At 49.0% G+C, this 19,341-nt stretch overlaps 1 protein-coding gene across 1 annotated transcript; it reads left to right on the top strand.

Moving 5' to 3' along the window:
- Window positions 1–115: 115 nt before the first annotated feature.
- On the top strand, window positions 116–18,765 carry pidd1 (p53-induced death domain protein 1). The gene is made up of 15 exons (XM_064313768.1): window positions 116–478; window positions 916–1,807; window positions 2,760–3,286; window positions 5,023–5,090; window positions 6,114–6,315; window positions 7,943–8,092; window positions 8,565–8,738; window positions 9,244–9,391; window positions 9,746–9,881; window positions 10,661–10,811; window positions 11,411–11,534; window positions 12,364–12,479; window positions 13,957–14,064; window positions 14,737–14,930; window positions 17,511–18,765. Exons 2-15 carry the CDS (start codon window positions 1,126–1,128, stop codon window positions 17,737–17,739), a joined length of 3,009 nt encoding a protein of 1,002 aa, XP_064169838.1. The 5' UTR covers window positions 116–478; window positions 916–1,125; the 3' UTR covers window positions 17,740–18,765.
- The last annotated feature ends 576 nt before the right edge of the window (window positions 18,766–19,341 follow it).

The following is a 19,341-nucleotide window of genomic DNA, read 5'->3' as shown; positions in this document are numbered from 1 at the left end:
CATCCATTGACTACAGTTGCCTATTTTTTTACGGAAACTGACATTGATTCGTAACAAACTCCATTTTGGCTCTTACATACTGATTGTTATTGCGGAATTAAAATAAAACAGATTTACGTCACACAAAAGCCAAATTACTTCAGGCTGGTTAACTTGTGTTTGGTTAGGGTTAGCGCTTTGTCTGATACAGAAAATTCTATATAAGTAAATGCATGTCGTTAACAAGCCACTGTTTCTTTAAGAGCTGTCCCGCCCTGGGTTGAAAGTTTGGCGGCGCTTCTGACAGGCAATAATAGTTTGTGCTAGCAGCTAACATAGCCGGAGTGAGAGTTTACAAGTTGGAAGCCGGAAAGCTAGTGCAACGAGTTTTAGAAACTAAAGTAATACTATGCGATGCAGACACGAAGAACTTACCATGCTGTAGGAAAAACGATAACTGACACGGCCGATGACATCGCTCAAAACCCATGGAAATGATGTAAAGTGTTGCCGTTGTTGCTTTTAATGTAAAGACACATCATCTTTTCACTAGCTAATTTAGCCTTAGATCAGTGCCTCACTAGCTTTAGTCTTGTCTTAGCTAGCTACCTTAAATGTTTAATGCTTCCAATCTGTTGCATGCTAAGTAGCAATTTTGCTAGGAAATTCAGGAAAGGTGACATGCACCGGTGTGGGTAACGTTAAACTTGGTTAAAATGTGTCGCCTTCGCAGGCCAATTAAACTATTTAACCATCTTTGTATATTAGACAACCATCTGTTTGCTGTATGCTTGACAATGTACATTTTTCAAACATTAGCCACTCAAACCACTTGAATCTCGAGTGTATAACGTGACGTGTTCTCTAGCTGAGATTGTTGACAAATGTCCTCCCCCTCTCTGTCTGTCGCTTTCTCTATTTCTCTCACACGCACAGTCCATCGCACGCTTGCCTCAGGAGTCCTGCGCGTGCGAAAGTTGTGCCAGTCCAGACTTGCCTGTCTGTGCATGTCGAGGCCGCCTGAACGCGCCATGGCGCTGGAGAGAGAAAAGAAGGACAGGAGATGCCGGAGCTTCTCCACCGCGAAGCATCCACAGCACCTTGAAGGCTGAGTGAAGCAAACTATTGCATCTGGTAATAAAAGGCATGGATAAGGAAAGAGAGAGAAGCCTGAAAAAGGAGGGAGGAGAGGAGGATCCGCAAGGGGAACTGGAGAGGTGTGCAGGGAAAGACGGATCGACAGAGTTGCACCACAGCGGAGAGGAACAGTCTGACCTGGGGCGGCAGCACCAAGGGAGAGAGGGAGAGGAACAGGTCAACACAGGGATGAAGGGGAATGAAAGAAAGGGAAAAGAAAAAGAAATGAATGGACGGAAAGAGGGGAGGGTGAAGGAAGGCCAACGACGGGACGAAGAGAGTATGGAGGACCACGGTGCTGAAGAACCTGCAATTCCATCTCTCTCTGCGTCTTCGTCCCTCTGTCTCGCAGATGCCTGGCCTTCCTCTACGTCTTCCTCCTCCTCCTCTTCCTCACACCCTGCCCGTCCCGTTCCTCCCTCCTCCTCCTCTCCCTCCTCCTCTTCTCCGCCCCGTCTCTCGCCTCCCCTCCCTCCCTCAGCGGACGTCTCCGTGGTTCTGGCGGGCACCAGGCTGACGCTGGACGTGTATCTGGGGGGGGCGGGCGCGCTCCCCGCCCTGTGGGAGCGGGCCCCGGAGCGGCTGGGGGGGGTGCAGTTCCTGCGGCTCGGCTCGGAGGACGGTGACGGCCTGGAGGGGGCGCTCACGGTCCTGCCCCGCCTTACGCAACTGCGCTCGCTGGCCATACGAGGTAGGGCGCTCCGCTCTGTCGCACCTGCGGCCTGACACGCTCGTGTCCCGTTGAGAGTCTCTGCCGTAGACTGACCGACTGGTGCACCGACACATGGACACACTGACTCTAGGGCTTAAATTTGCACTAGTGGCCCATCCACTGATTGACTCCAGTGCATCGATACAGACAGGCTGTCTGAAATCCTGGCTACTTCCTGTATTTAACACACAGGAAGACTGACTCATATGCTTGTGTTGTGTTGGTCATGAACGGATCGTAAATGAATCGGAGTGAATCGGTTCACCGAGTCATGTTAACGCATTCACGAATCCATGTTACCGTATTACAGAAATGCGAGCCACAAACATGAAGTACCACATTTTTGGAATATTAAAATAAAATCAAAACAAGCGGTGCAGTGGCTCAGTTCTGTTTATAGTGTTTGTGCTAGAGTTCTAGAGATCATTGGTGATCCCACACTTCTCAGCAACGCAACTGTGAAACAATTTTTTTCCAGTTCAGCTTCAAGTCTGAAAAACATAACTAAACAAAATCTTTTTGAAATCTCCAGTAATTAGTTCAGCTTTGACCAAATGCTTTACAAACATTTCAGATGAAATTATGAGATTGTGGTTTGAAGTCCTATCTTGACCACACCAGCCTTGCAAGGCCACTGTAAGGATTCATCAGCTGGCCTTAGGCTGGATAGCTGCACTGATAAATGGTGTTTTAGCGGTCTGAGCCACTCAATAGCCACTTATGTAGGACTTAGAAAATAAACCAGGGTAGTTTTAAATATAAATGTGAAATATGGGTATGAGCTTATGAATAATAAATTGGCACTCAGTTGAAGTACCCTGTAGTTTTCATAGATCTAGTGGTACTGTCACAAATTTCTTAAAGTTTCTGTACTAAACATTGGCTTAATGCTTAGGGACCAGTGGTAACGCCCCTCCCCCTCTTCCCTCAGGTCACTGCCTGCCAGATGCTTCGGGCGACCCCCTCCCTGGCCTCCTCTCCTCCCTCCCCCCGTCCCTCTCTTCCCTGACCTCCCTCACCCACCTGGACCTCTCTTTTAACCGCCTCTCCTCCTTCCCGGCCTGCCTGCTCTCCCTGCCCCTCCTCTCCTCTCTCCTCCTCTCCCACAACCTCCTGACGTCCCTGCCCCCCTCGGTGGGCGAGCTGCGCTCCCTGACGTTCCTCTCCCTCCTGGGGAACCAGCTGCAGGCCGTGCCGCCCGGCCTGGGCCAGCTGGAGGCGCTGCGCACCCTGGACCTGTCCCATAACCAGCTGGAGGGCCTGCCTGCCGAGCTGGGCCTGCTGGGGGGCCTGCAGAGCCTGGAGCTCTCGCACAACAGGCTGAGAGAGCTGCCCGTCACGCTGGGTAAGGGGCGGGGCTATACTCGGAAGGGGCGGGCTTATGGAGGGGGAGGGGCTGTAATCAGAAGGGCCTGGGCGGGAGGAGTGACGCTTAACAAGTGGGAGGACCTGCGCTTGGTAAAGGGGAGACGGGGCACATTCCAATCGCTTATTTTACCTCCTTGCTTCCTTTCCTCACATCCTTTTCTCGCTTCCTTTGCTGTGAAAGGAAAGGATGTGAGGACAGAGGAACCAAGAAAACGTGTATTTGGCAAATGGAACGACCTTGTTCAGTCAAGCGTCCGTTTGAAGCCACGTCAGCTCAGATGTGGCAGATGGGGAGAGGTGGATACACGGGTCGATCATTTATTTGTCACGCATTCCAAAAAAACACCTCAGCAAAGGTAGCACTCGTGTTTCCTTGCTCAAGCATCCTTTGGGAGTCTCCTAGCTCCTCACTCAAAGCTCCTTCAAGGATTTAAAGGGTTGGAATGTCCAACCTTGATCGATTTCCAGGTCATTCAATTATCGAGGAGAAAAGGAAGCAATTGTGCTCATTGTGCCCATTGATGATGCTTGGCTATGGGATGGAGCGATACTTGGAAGGGGTTAGGTGGGGGAGGAGCTATGGTTGCTAAGGGGGAGGGGAGGAGCTATGCTTTCGTAGAGGAGGAGTAATGCTTAGCAACTGGGAGGATTTACACTTGGTTTGGGGATGGCAGGCTGTGGTTGGCTAGGGGATGCAGTGATACTTGGGTGGGGGTGGAGCTATGCATACCAAGGGGGAGGGGCTGTACTTAGGCAGGGGGAGAAGGAGGAGTTGTTGTACTGGATGTGTTGTAAGGATGCGATTGCTCTACAGAGAGATGAATGGTAACGTGGAAGTAAAAAAAAGAGGCCAAAGCTGGCTTAAGCTTGTCTGCAGTGTTCAATGTATCTCTTTCTGTCTCTCTTTCTTTTTCTCTCGCTCTCTCTCTCTCTCTTCACAGCTTGACATCCTCTAGGTCCTCCTCCTTTGAGACCTGCCCCAGTTATCAAACTGACATCCGCTGATCACCCCCTGGGAAAGACCCCCCAGCGATCAACGCTGGCTGCCTACCCTCAGTGGAAGACCCCCACCGCACCCCGTCTCCTGCTACTTCAGAAGGCCTTATTGACTCAACCCTCAGCTCAGATCTACAATTATGCCTGCCAGTTTAACCTTATAGAACTATACTGCCCAGGAATCTTACAACTATGAGTCGACATGTTAACATACTATGACCTGACCAGGTTAACCTTATAGAACTATGAGTCTGACCAGGTTAATCTTACAGTACTATGAGTCTGACCAGGTTAACCTTACAGTACTACGAGCCTGACCAGGTTAATCTTACAGTACTATGAGCCTGACCAGGTTAATCTTACAGTACTATGAGTCTGACCAGTCTAACACTGATGTGAGATAAGTCCGCTAGCCCACTAAGATAACTTCCAGGGATGTGCATGGCTGATCATACTTCATTCTGAAAAATGATCTCGTATAGGCTGTGGCAGTCAAATTAACCTCCTATAATATAATACTGGTTTACACTTGGTAGAACCAATCAAATTGCTGAAAAAAAAATCTTGAAAAAAGTGAGTCTAACCCTTTCCAGATACTCTAGAGCAGGGCAGCCCAACCCTGTTCCTGGAGATCTACCATCCTTTAGGTTTTCACTCCAACCCTAAAGCACACCTCATTCAACAGATAGAGATGTCCTTCCGCTGCTAATTCATAGAATCTGGTGTGCAAAATTATGGTTGAAATGAAAACCTACAGGAGAGTAGATCTGTTCTATGGACGATGTCTAGTGGTTGAGATCACCACTGTGGAGATTTGTCACTGACCCAAGGTGTGTCATATTGTAGGCCAAAAGGAAACCGAACTTCCAGAGTTGCACCTTGGACCCAAGCAACATTGGTAAATCTCTTTCCTTTCTGCAAATCATTCTTTCACGGCTATATACTGTTTTAAAAATTGCTACAACTGCGGTGCCAATTATGTGTAACAAATTTACATGTATCATTAGTATCGCTGAAAATAAACAATCATATACCTAATGAGTCAGATTCTGCCGAGCTCTGGATATTACAGATTATTAAAAATGAAAAATTTGCCTTATAGTTTGGTCCAATAGTTTTGACAATCCATTCTGACATCCAACCTAAAAAAGCCAACACAGCTTTGTTAAGCAGTCCACACAATGCCGTACCTGAATCATCAGAATGAGTCATTCAGTTTCCGCAAGGTGACCCGTCTTATCTGAGAAGGGGCGGAGTGGGTGTGAGCTTTAGTTCCAGCTCAGCACTAAATCAGACAAACTGTAGTGCCTAATCAACTTCAAATTGGTTCAGTCAGGTGGCTTAGGTTAGGTCAGTACTCAAACACAAACCTGGACCCTCACCAGCCCTTTTTGGATAAGATTGGACAGCCCTGGTTTACAGACTTGCAGCCTTGAGCCAACAAGCTCTTTGATTGGTCCTTAACTGCATTATTGGCTGCATTCCTTTGACTGTGCTTAGCGCTGATTACAGCGGTTGGAGTGCCCGCGGTGACCCCTTAAACAAACGCCAGTCCTGGGTCAGTCCTGCTTATCACCTCTGCCTGAATGCAGGAATAACACACAGAGAGGCCCAGGCAGTCCTGTGTGATTTGGGTTTCTCTCTCTCTCTTTCTCTCGCTCTATCCCGCTCTCTCTCTCCTTCTCTCCTTCTTCTCGCTCTGTCCCTCTCTGTCTCCCTCTCTCTCTCTCTCTCTCTCTCTCCCTCCCTTTCAACCTCTCTCGCTCTCTCTCTCTCTCCCCCTCCCTCCCTGTCTCCCTTTCTCTCTCTCTGTCCCTCACCCCCTCTCTCTCTCCCCCTCTCCCTCCCTGTCTCCCTTTCTCTCTCTCTCTCTCCCCCTTTCTCCTTCCCCCTTCCCTCTCTCTCTCTGTCCCTCTCCCAGGTTCTCTGTGAGTGAGACCGGCTGCCACGTGTTCCTGCCCGGGGGGGCGGAGCTTCTCTTCCCCCGGGGGGCCGTGGCGACCACGCGGCGGCTGAAGTGGGCGGAGAAGAGGCCAGACAGGAAGTGGGTGCAGCTGGAGGAACACGACTTCCTCCTGAGCCGGCCGCTGGAACTCCTGCCACACGGCACGGCTTTCCTGGAGGTCAGAGGTCACAGGCTTCAGTGTTGTCAAACGAACACCGTGGGCTCACTCCGATCGCTTATTTCAGCTCCTCGCTTCCTTTCTGAGGACAAAGGAATTGAGGAAACGCGTATTTGGCAAATAGCGGTCAAGAGTCCGTTTGAAGCGTCCTCTGGGAGCATTTCACCGACTGGAATGTCCTTAAAGATGGCGGACCTCCTTCGGTTTCCAGGGTCAGTCGGGAACCAAGGACACGAGGGCGGATCAAATAAGCGATTGGAATAAGCGCCATGTTTGAGTTTGGGAAGTATTAACGCTTAGCACGATAATGGCAATATACAAACGGTACAAAAAATTTGCGCGTGTGATGCGTAGGACTCCGCGTTGATGAGTCTCCTTGAACCATTGCACCGCTCACATTATATATACCCAAAGATAAAGGGAAAGCCATAAGTCATCAAATAAAGGCACAATCCATACCAAAACGGTGTATCAGTGATCCTGCTTGCACTCTGTAAGCATACCACGCTGGGTTAACCTTTGTAGCTGAGACACTAACTTGTTCCCCATGACATCGGCTTTCCAACAACACCGAACATGATTACACTCTATTATAGAGAATATAGTGTATACATAATGCTGATCCATCGATTGTTTTGCAAACTGAGACCTGTCTCTTTATCACACCTGCTGACTCCCCGTCAGCACAGTAAAGTCTGTTTTCCTTAGGGGGTCCGATAAGAGGCACGCTTCTGTAAACCGCCCTGCGAAACTAAAACAGCAGTGCCTCTGTAGAATAAAACGCACGTTTCGATGCTTTTCTACACGACGGCAGACACATTTACTCATTAACCGTTCCGCCTGTGCGTTCGCAGACAAAACCGCCCCTTTTTTTTGGCGTTCCGTCGCTGGCGTCGGGTCTTTTATGACGCGGCGAGAACCATCCCCATCTTGCGTTTGACTTACCGTTAGCCCCCCCCCCCCCTCGGGTCGCAGGGACCCCGAACTCCAGTCCCGGAGGGCTGTCGTCCCTACTGGTTTTTGTGACTTCCTTTCAGTCATCAGCCAATATAGGCCTCGGAAACAAGGTGTGTACTCAACTCTTAACCAATCAATGACTTAAGTGCTTAAGTGCCGGAACGCATCAAAAACCAGCAGACACAGCAGCCTGCCTGGATTTGATTTTGAAATCCCCTTTCTGGGGCTTTGCTTAAACAACAGCCTTTGGTTCTCTGTGATCAACGCCCATTGGGAATGTTCTTTGTGACATGGACTTCCAGTAGTTTGTGATGCTTTTGTTTTTGACAATGCAAGATGGGTAGAAAGTACGTTTGTGGTTGCCAGCTGCAGACTGATTGTTCCGCTGGTTAATTTAGAAAGCAGACCTAAAATTAAAATAATGTTACACGCTAGTGCTGTACTGTTTGGGGCCCCTAACCCCTCCTTAAATGGTCTCGCTGCTTTTGTTAGTTACTGAGGGAAGCGAATCTGTTTTTTTAAAAGATTTACGAAAGTATGCATTTCTTATTGCAGAATATCTCTGTCAGTGTAGTGGGGTATGCATCTCTCTCTGCCTCTAACCCTAACTCTCTACCTTAAAGTAACCACACAGCCTATGCTCTCCTTGGGCTTCTCCTCTCTTTCCCAGCCAGTAGAGGTGTGTGTGCCCTACCATCGGTCTCGGAGGGGGGAGGTGGTGGTCCGCCGATTCGATGGCCAGTCCTGGAGTACACTACAAACTGTGACCAGGAGGGGGAGCCAGAGGCACAGCGTCCGGCCAGGAGGACGTCCAGCACGGGTATAGTTTCAGCTCGAACTGTGACTGCACAGAGACAGCTGAATTTCACCATTAACTATGACTGCACAGAGACAGCTGAATTTCACCATTAACTATGACTGCACAGAGACAGCTCAATTTCACCATTAACTGTGACTGAACAGTGACACCTGAATTTCACCATTAACTGTGACTGCACAGAGACTGCTGAATTTAAGCATTAACTGACTTGAGACTGCTGGCATGGAAAAAGAGATTCAGAATTAACTGTAGTTAAACTACTCCCCAATACCGAAGACAGGTAATACACACAAGTGTCAAATAAGGAAGAAATTACAGGTAAAAAAAACCCAGTTGCTGAAGAGGACAGGGCCATAATTGTGAGATATATGCCGCTATTTCATTTACAGAAAAATGATCATAGAATGGTGACAAAATTTTATCTAAAATGGAGGCTAGAAATCTAATCATGTGACCTTCCTTCTTCCCCCAGCTGGCCTGCTGCTCGGTGAGGCAGTTCTCCTGGTTTGTGGCAGTCTCTCGTCTGGTGAGGGACAGTTGCTGTGTGTCGCCAGAGGGGGCGCTGTTGGTGTCCCGCGTTGATCCGGGAATCAAACTGACGTTTCCCCCTTTGTCCACCCTCCAGAACCGCACAGTCGTGCTTCAGGTGCGTTCCAGTTTGTTTGGCTTTTGATTCTGGCCACTTTAAAACTTGTAGAGGGAATTGTAGAGGAACATGGGAAATGTATTTCTAGAATAATTTCAATAAATTGTTGTTAATTGATTGTAACTAGATTGATCACCCTCAGTGTTGAGGGTGATAAGTTGTTCAGGTGATGAATTGATGAGTTGTTCTTGTTCAGATGCTTCAGGTGATAAAATGATGTTCAGGTGATGAATTCTTATTCCATGTGATAAATTGATGTTCAGGTGATGAGTTGTTCATGCTCCAGGTGCTGCAGGTGATACACTCATATTCAGGTGATGAGTTGTTCATGCTCCAGGTGGTGCAGGTGATAAACTCATGTTCAGGTGATGATTTGATGCTCAGGTGATGAGTTGTAATTTCTCCAGGTGCTTCAGGTGATGAGTTAATGTTCAGGGGATGAGTTGCTGTTCAGGTGTTGCAGGTGATCAGTTGATGCTCAGGTGATGAGTTGTTCGTGTTCCAGGTCCTGCAGGTGGAGGTGTCGGAGGTGCAGAAGCTGACTGGAGATCCCCAGGCCAGTGTCAGCCCTCTGCTGTGCCTCTCCCAGTCTCCCAGCATGCCCTTCCTGCAGCCAATCAGAGTTCAGGTCCCACTGCCCCCTGGACTCACTGGTACTCCATCTCAGCTAACAATAATTTGCCTCGATAATAGTCATTTCTGGTCATTACCACTGGGCTGCAATGTAGTGTAACAGTAAAATTTGGAGATTGCAAGTGGAGCATTGCTACTGTACCTTGAGAAAGGCACTCAACATAAATTACTTCTGCAATTGTCCAACTGTATAAACGGATTGACTAGTTAAAGAATAAAAGCTGTGTTAGTCACTTTGGATTTAGCATTTGCTATATGTGTAATATTATGTACATTGTACTGAAGCAGTTCCCTCACCACTGCTCCCACAGCTATTGTTAGCGTGCTGTTTTTAGGATGAACATGCATGTGTTCAGCGTGCACTCTTTGCGCAGGTCACACGGTAGACGTGTCGTGCCTCTACCTGCTGCACGGGGACCAGGCGGCCCAAACCTGGACCGACGTCACCCCCCAGTCCTCTCTCCAAATCACGCACCTCTACGCCATCTTTACTGTGACCCACTTCTCCTGGTATGTGCATATTTAAACATAAGAAATAAGGAAACAGTTATTGGCAGGTTGAGCCGAAATGGAAGAGCATGAAATCTTGTCGTTAAACCGATCGTTGCTGTCAACCTATGCTAGTTTATTTTACCTGATCATGAATGAATTCTGTGACCGATCCATACCAAGTGCAATTTTAATCTGTGGCAATATTTTTGTGCACGTCAAATACAAAATTATACGGCAGTGACAAATACATATTTCACGGTGGATTCCTACACGGGTTTGCGAGTTGTCGATAGCTGGCCTACGGACTGTGCCAATCTAGCCTGGCATCCGGTTTAATAAATCTTTGTCGTTTACAGAACCCACCGTCCTTCTTTTTGTCGAGACCCGTCTTAAATCGTCGTCATCAGCAAACAAAATAAGAATCTTGTGTTGGAAATCGATCGGCAGTATCTGTTACAAGGCAACGTGCTGTCTGCGGCTAACAACGCCCTTGCTAAGGACATGTTGAAGCTCCCTAGAGACTGTTTGAGCTGAAACGCCCAGTTAAAGCTGTGCGCTGGCCCGCTGAAGAGACGATTTATTTGTTTTCCCCCAACATTGGACTGTGGACCGACTGAGCCTTCCACCCATTTAGCGTAGCTTCTCCTGCTCATCTTCGATCGGACGCTTTGACGTGCTAGTGGCGCTAACGGTAGCCGCGCGCTGATTGTGATTCGTGTAAAGGTATATTTGCAAGGAATCCTGTACAGAGAAACCTTATGATGCGTGGCTGTGTAATTAGCTTGTGTGTGTTGCAGGTACTGGTTGTGGTACACCACTAAGCGCAGCGTGAGCGGGGTGGTGAGGAAGGTTTATCACAGGCTTCGGCAGTTCCGGGTGCAGTTCCTGGTCCTGCAGAGGAAGGCCGACCCGATGCAGGTGCTGCTGCAGTGTCTGCCGACGGGCAAGGTACGGCTCCTGGCAAACTGAGGGCTCTGGGACTCCTCCGTCACAGTTTGAGAGAGGGTGTGAGTGGCAGGTCTAGGGCCCTAGAACACCTCTGTCACAGTTTGAGAGAGGGTGTGAGTGGCAGGTCTAGGGCCCTAGAACACCTCTGTCGCAGTTTGAGAGAGGGTGTGAGTGGCAGGTCTAGGGCCCTAGAACACCTCTGTCACAGTTTGAGAGAGGGTGTGAGTGGCAGGTCTAGGGCCCTAGAACACCTCTGTCGCAGTTTGAGAGAGGGTGTGAGTGGCAGGTCTAGGGCCCTAGAACACCTCTGTCACAGTTTGAGAGAGGGTGTGAGTGGCAGGTCTAGGGCCTTAGAACACCTCTGTCACAGTTTGAGAGAGGGTGTGAGGTGTGAGTGGCAGGTCTAGGGCCCTAGAACACTTCTGCCACAGTTTGAGTGACAGGAAGTTTCGATTAAGTGTGAAACTCTTTGTGTGTGTGCATGTGTGTATGCGTGTGTGTGTATAAGTGTCCGAAACAGTGTGTTTGTGGAAGGTCGCGTGTAAGTGTGAAGCTGTGTGCGTGTGGTTGCGTGTAACAGCGCCTCCCTCTGGCCACAGGTGGACAGCACGGTGCAGTCTCTCTCTGCCCTGTACGAGGGACCCCAGCCCTCTGACCTGTGTGAGCTGATGGAAGGAGAGCAGTTTTTCGCCGGGTTTGAGAGGGGCATCGACATCAACACAGGTCAGAATGCTCTCCACTGCAAGTGGCAGTACCCCCCTCAGGGGCGGAGTCTGAATTCAGAGATTAAGAAGATTGACAGCTGTGCTTCATGGTCTCTGAGCAGTTCTAAGGTTCTGTTAATATCACATAGCTGTCACATAAGATTTAATTGCGGTCGTGGACATTCTGAGCCCAGAAAATATAATTGTTACATGAAAATTGATTATTCATTGAAACATTTCTCACGGCACTTTCAAAATAAATTTCCACAAGAGGGCGCCAGATAGCAATAAGTATGTTTTGTGCTATCACGATGGCCATATGAATATATCTATATAACCTGGTCAGACTCATAGTACTGTAAGGTTAACTTGGTCAGGCTCATAGTACTGTAAGGTTAACCTGGTCAGGCTCATAGTACTGTAAGGTTAAGCTGGTCAGGCTCATAGTACTGTACTATAAGTTTTACCTGGTCAGGCTCATAGTACTGTAAGGTTAAGCTGGTCAGGCTCATAGTACTGTAAGGTTAAGCTGGTCAGGCTCATAGTACTGTAAGGTTAAGCTGGTCAGGCTCATAGTACTGTAAGGTTAAGTTGGTCAGGCTCATAGTACTGTAAGGTTAAGCTGGTCAGGCTCATAGTACTGTAAGGTTAAGTTGGTCAGGCTCATAGTACTGTAAGGTTAAGCTGGTCAGGTTCATAGTACTGTAAGGTTAAGTTGGTCAGGCTCATAGTACTGTAAGGTTAAGCTGGTCAGGTTCATAGTACTGTAAGGTTAAGCTGGTCAGACTCATAGTACTGTAAGGTTAACCTGGTCAGGCTACTGTAAGCCCTGGTTTCTGTCCACACAGACCGGCCCGACTGCATTGAAGGACGTCTTTCCTTCGCCTTCTACTCCCACTTGAAGAATCACAAAGAGGTGTACATCTGCCCCAGCCGGGACACGCAGGAGCCCGTGAGAGGGCAGGTAAGTCAAGGGGGGCAATAGAATGGGGGGTAGTGTCTTGCCTGGAAGAGAGCGATTATGCATATGAGGAACCGATGGATGTTCGATATTGTATCGTAGCACTGGAAACGGCTCTTATCAATCTGGTCCTGCTGTCGTCACCGTGACGGCTAGCTCTGTTGGGTGCTACGTCACACGGATACATCATTTTTACATTCACGTCTCCACACACTCTCATCCTGTCGGCTGCGCGCTGCATTCTGGGTACTTTCGAAAGTTTTGTGAACGGGTGACGTACACTACTCGCGTAGAGAGGCAGACTGAAAGAGGGTGACTGGTGTCGTCGTCCAGGACACATGTCCCCCTGGGGTGGTGCTGTCATCCAGGACACATGTCCATCTGGGGTGGTGCTGTCGTCCAGGACACATGTCCATCTGGGGTGGTGCTGTCGTCCAGAACACATGTCCATCTGGGGTTTCCGAATTATCGCCGCGCTCGTTTCGTACGTTCGTCCGCGGCATTGGCTTGCTATTATCCCGGCGGTGGATTTAATCGTTCCGTGCCCCCGAAATGGACAGTCCGGAGCGGCGTTGTTGATGCTAGAAGCTAGAAGCGCTGTTGTCGGGGCTGTTGTCTGGGTTTCCCTGATTGAAAAGACTGGGACTGGAGATCACCGCTACACTACGCAGCGGAGAGGATGCAGGGAAAACAGGGACCGTGCGTGTGCCGAGTCTGAACCGTGTGGGATGAACTAGGGCTGCGGGATGTGCCAAACCGCCATCTTTTTATGCGTCATAAAAATAACTGCCGCCATGGGGCATACAAGTCATCTTTCATTTTGTTATCTTTAATCAGACCTGATGAGGGGTTGTGAACAACCAAATGCTTCCGGGGAAAAAAGCTACACTGATGTCCACTGGGGTGGCAGTGTAGTATAGTGGGTAAGGAGCTGGTTTCGTAACCTAAAGGTCACAGGTTTGATTCCCGGGTAGGACACTGCCGTTGTACCCTTGAGCAAGGCATTTAACCTGCATTGCTTCAGTGTACATCCAGCTGTATGAACGGATATTATGTAAATGCTATGTGAAAAGTTGTGTAAGTCGCTCTGGATAAGAGCGCCTGCTAAATGTCTGTAATGTAATTTAATGTAATGACAAGATGGCCAATCAGCAGCAAGGCCTTGCGGCTTCCGTGTAATTTAAAAAGCAAATCACATGATCACATGGAAGCTGCTGATTGGCCGTCTTGTCAAGAAGATATCAGTGATGAAGTCTTTCCCGGAAACATTTCACATGGCCTCTGACGTTGGTTCTTTGCTACAGCATCGGGTATGACTGAAGAAAAATGGTTATTAAGAAGAACAAAGATTTTATACACCGTGCAGCCCTGTGATAAAGTAGAAATGTGGTCACACAGGCTTGGTCTCTCCCTCCCTCCCTCCCTCTCTCCATCCCTCCCTCCCTCCCTCCCTCCCTCTCTCCATCCCTCCCTCCGCCAGGTTTCATTTTACAGAGGGGAGATGCCCAGTGACATCCCGCCGGAGGTGGCGTGCAAGAGGAAGGGCCACGACAGCAAATGGCTGGCCACCCTGCCTCTGAGACTTCCTGTGAGTGACGAGCGGGGTTCCGGCGCCCGCTCCGCGCCCGCGCGTGCCCTGCCCCGGGCAGCAGGGGGGACGTGGCACAGCGTTTCGTTTCGTTTCGCTTCGTTTCGTACCATTACGGTTAATTCGCTTTAAACTAAGGTGCATAGCTACACGGTGAGATTAGCCTATTTAGAAATGAGGAAGACTCAATCAATGAAGGTGCGTAAAATGCAAATTGTGTGTTTACATCACTGCAAAGTTGGCAGCATTTCAAAGTTCTGGAAGCCCTCTGTTCCCATAGCGTTTGTATCTTAGATGCGCATTGCCAGCGCTCCTTCCTTGCCCAATTGAAACGAGTCACGCTAGTGCTAATTTACCCTGTGACCTTGAAGGTGTGGGATTAATGTCACGCTTCTCTTGTTCTTGGTCTGCGCCTAATTTCCACTCGCCTCTCCCTCTTTAATACACACGGTACCCTCTATGTTCCATTAAATTAGTTCAATCATTGAGCTGTTCTCTTACATGATTTGAATTATTAAATCCTGTCTGTACACGTTGTACTCTCTCTCTCTCCCTCTCTCTCCCTCCCCCCTCTTTCACCCTCTCTCCCCGCTCTCTCTCTCTCTCCCCTCCTCCTTCTCCCTCTCTCCCTTTGACTCTCCCCTCCTCCCTCTCCCTCTCTCTCCCCCTCAGGGAGCCTCGTCCGACAAGGGCGAGGTGGAGGAGCTCCAGTACCCGCCCCTGAATTTGGGTGACCCTGAAAGTGGCTACCTGACAGAGGCCAACCTCTTGGCGATATCTCTGCAGATTGGACAGGACTGGCGCTCGATTGGCATGAACCTGGGCATCAGCTACCAGGAGCTGGATCGCATTCAGTTCAAACACAGGTACCACACCTGGACCACTTTCAGTACAGACACAGGTACCACACCTGGACCGCATTCAGTACAGACACAGGTACCACACCTGGACTGCATTCAGTTCAAACACAGGTACCACACCTGGACCGCATTCAGTTCAAACACAGGTACCACACCTGGACCGCTTTCAGTTCAAACACAGGTACCACACCTGGACCGCATTCAGTTCAAACACAGGTACCACACCTGGACCGCATTCAGTTCAAACACAGGTACCACACCTGGACCGCATTCAGTTCAAACACAGGTACCACACCTGGACCGATTTCAGTACAGACACAGGTACCACACCTGGACCGTATTCAGTACAGACACAGGTACCGCACCTGGACCGTATTCAGTACAGACACAGGTACCGCAGACTCACACACACTCACGCGCTTGCAGTCTTTGGAGCAGCGGACGGCACTGCGTAAGGAGAGGTGGAGGGAGGTGGAGGGAGGAGGAACAGGCCGGGTGTCTGATGCAGGAGGACGGATGGAGGCGAATGCAGGGAGGCGGAGGGAGGAGGAACAGGCCGGGTGTTTGATGCAGGAGGACGGATGGAGGCGAATGCAGGGAGGTGGAGGGAGGAGGAACAGGCCGGGTGTCTGATGCAGGAGGACGGATGGAGGCGAATGCAGGGAGGCGGAGGGAGGAGGAACAGGCCGGGTGTCTGATGCAGGAGGACGGATGGAGGCGAATGCAAGGAGGCGGAGGGAGGAGGAACAGGCCGGGTGTCTGATGCAGGAGGACGGATGGAGGCGAATGCAGGGAGGTGGAGGGAGGAGGAACAGGCCGGGTGTCTGATGCAGGAGGACGGATGGAGGCGAATGCAGGGAGGTGGAGGGAGGAGGAACAGGCCGGGTGTCTGATGCAGGAGGACGGATGGAGGCGAATGCAGGGAGGTGGAGGGAGGAGGAACAGGCCGGGTGTTTGATGCAGGAGGACGGATGGAGGTGAATGCAGGGAGGTGGAGGGAGGAGGAACAGGCCGGGTGTCTGATGCAGGAGGACGGATGGAGGCGAATGCAGGAAGACTGGAGGAGAATCGCTGGGTTTAGTCTCATGCCTGTGAGTCATCACTGCACCATCTGGACCACTGCAGGGGATTAAAGCACAGTCAATCACACATACTTATGCACACACACATACACACACACAGACGTGCGTGTGTGTGTATATGTATGGGTGTGGGTGTGTGTTTGTGTATAAGTATGTGTGATAGGCCCTCATAAACACCCTACAGGACGGCCAAGGAAGCCAACTGCAGTTGATGACAGACAAGTCCTTAAAAAGCTGTGAAGAAAAACCCTAAAAGACTGGTCAGTGTGACATCATCAGCAGTCTCCAGCGGGCAGGGGTGAAAATATCAGAAGCCAGCACACGCAGAAGAGTTATGGAGAGCAGAATTATAGAGGCTACGCTCCAAGTTGCAAACCACTCGTCAGCAGCAGGGCCGGATTAAAATTTGCCAAAAAATGAGGCGAGGCGAGCCAGAAGAGTTCTGGAACCGCGTTCAGTGGACAGGCGAGGCCGAAATAGACCTTTACCAAAGTGACGGAAAGCTGAAAGTACGTAGAAGAGAAGGAGCAGCCCATGATCCAAAGCGCCGCCCATTATCTGTGAAATATGGAGGAGGTGGTGCCATGGCTTGGGCGTGTATAGCGGCTTCTAGAACCTCCATTACATCGTCAGTAAAGAAGAGTGAGCCCCACTCTTCTTTACTGACGATGTGATGGAGGTTGGCAGCAGTAGGAATTCGGAAGTGCACGGACGGATTTTGTCTGGCTGCAGCGTGAACCAAAATTCCTTCAAGCTCATTGGCTGGAGCTTCGTCCTGCAGCAAGACGGTGACCCAAAACACATCGCCTACACAACCAGAGCGTTCATCAGTGGGGGAAAAAGTGGAAAGTTCAGGACTGGCCAAGTCAGTCACCTGATTTAAATCCAATCGAGAGTGCATTTCGCTTGCTGAAGAGGAGACTGAAGACAGAAACCTACTGAAACAAAGATCAGCTGAAAGCAGCTGCAGTGAAGGCCTGCAAAGTTATTTTGAAAGAAGAATTGTCCAGTGATGTCAGTGGGTTGTAGTCTTGATGCAGTTATTGCATTTAAGGGCTATGCAACCACATATTAGACTTTGTTGCTTTGATTTACTTTTAAGTCGATCCATTAACTTAATTTTGCACAGCTGAAAAAAGGGGGAGCCAACACAAAAACAGCTGTTTCTGTAAAGTAGTAACATACATGCAAATACCATGAAATAAAAACCGTTTGTACTTTTGTCTCGTATTTAATTTTTGATCTCAAATCTAAATGCCTTAAGCATCCTGCAAAAATAACATTTCACTTTACCATTCTCATACTTTTGGAGGGCACTGGAATTGTATCAATAATAAGCAGCATAACTATTGACTTATGCTGTTAAGGTATATACACCCTGAAATCCAGTCATGCTGTAAATATATAAATGCATACACACATTGTAGATTTGTATGAATGAAATGCACGGATGTTTGCAAAATCCATATGGCAATGACCCCGCTCCTCTCTCTCCACCAATCAGAGACAACCTGGGAGACATGGTCCTGGAGATGCTCTTTCACTGGGCCAGGCGGCGCGGAGGGGCGGGGCCGGGGGCGGTGCCGGATCTGGTGAAGGCCATGGAGGACAGCGGGAGGCAGGACCTGGCGGACGAGATCGAGGACATCGTTATCCTGGGGAGGACGAAGTACAGGGAGTCGCTGAGGAGGGTGGGGCTGGACCCCGACCCCCCCACCGTTTCCGCGGAGTAGACCGCACCGCCACCGCCCGGTACCGATCCGTCCTGGCCGTACGAGGCTCAGATGGGAATAGTGGGAAATAGATCAGTCATCCCTCTGAAGGACTTGTGTGCAAGCTGGAGGATCTACTTGGACAGGAATCAATGATTAAAGCTGCTTTTATTTCATCCTGGGATATACAGCAGCTAGGACTCCCAAACTGTGGATTGGGAATGAGATGACACATGAAATTAATAACTTGCTGTGTACACTACTTTACACTAATACACCTGCTAAATTCAACACCGCACCTGTTACCTGTACTCTACTAGTCGTACAGTATACATGTAGGGGCTTTGACATGTTAAAAATATATTTGAATTCCCTTTGTGAGCATATGTAAGTATGCATTTATACAAGGGTGCGGGTCACATTAAATGTGATTGGTCTTTCTGTGGATTGTGGGCTAGATTCCGCTGGGCTAAAGGACAATGGGACCGTTACGTGTGCGACCTTTTAGTGCGTGCCGTTAGGATGCCGTCTGAGCAGGTGCCACCTCCCGATCCTTTAAACAATGCGGCGCATTTACATTCCACCCTCGACATTCTGCGGAAACGCCGACGCGCAATTCCTGCGAGGAGCTTGCCTCCACCTCAACATCACGACCGTTATGCTGCTGACTAAGGCATTCCCCGATCTCACCGATGCTTTTTTCCCCGCATATGTGGACTGGTCAAATTAAGGAAAACGTGTACGCGGTTTATGCTGTGCGACGTATGCTGCGCGTATGGAACACAGCTTTGTGAACTGCGATCTCAAACTCGACTGCCCCCGTGTGTGAGAGGTATTTGAAGGAAGCTGTCTGCCCTCCGGGGATCTGTATGTGAGCCCGGACTAAAACACTGGAAATGTGCAGCTCATATTTTAAAGACGTCTTGATTTTTTAAATGTTGTAATTGTTGGTTCAGATCTTACTGTTTTCACTGGATCATGTAGATTTTTTAAATGTTCTTGTTTCACATGGAACACAGAATAAAGAGATATTTTGTGGTCGACCAATTTTACGTATTATATATTTCGCTGCAGTATATGTTTTTTTGTATAATATAAATGACATGCAAATTTAATTCACATTATCTCACTATATAGTACGACTCACAGAATTGCCTGTTTATAAACTCTCAAAAGTATGGAAAACATTAAATATAATCTAATTTAATTACTGAATTTTCGGTAATTATTGGAGTAAAGGTTCAAAGGGTCTTGGGTCTGATCCACCACACCAAGAAAATCAAAGATTGCAAATGTTTTTTGTCTTTTTGTCAGAATTGATTGAATTGTGTCATCAGTTCACAAAACCAAGGGTTCAGATGTCAAGTGGTTTATTGTCCTTTGGAAAATCACGTGTTATTACTTCATGAGTAAAATCTATGCTGACTGTGCCATACGCTGGCGTCAGCAATATGACGTAAATTCACGTCAGAAAATGATATCTCCTATTTTTGCTTTCAAGGTCAGTACATAAATCTCTCGGGGTGACGTCACGCCCCCCTTCCGTGCACCTCGACTGCATGCGCTTGCCCTTTCCCTGTCTGTAGTGACATAGCACTGCCACCAGAGGACATCCCTTTCTTT

The sequence above is a fragment of the Anguilla rostrata genome, chromosome 16 (genome assembly GCF_018555375.3).
Source record: "Anguilla rostrata isolate EN2019 chromosome 16, ASM1855537v3, whole genome shotgun sequence".
In the NCBI taxonomy this organism is placed as follows: domain Eukaryota; kingdom Metazoa; phylum Chordata; class Actinopteri; order Anguilliformes; family Anguillidae; genus Anguilla; species Anguilla rostrata.
Note: the sequence above shows the minus strand (reverse complement) of the source record. Positions and strands in the feature narration are given on the sequence as shown.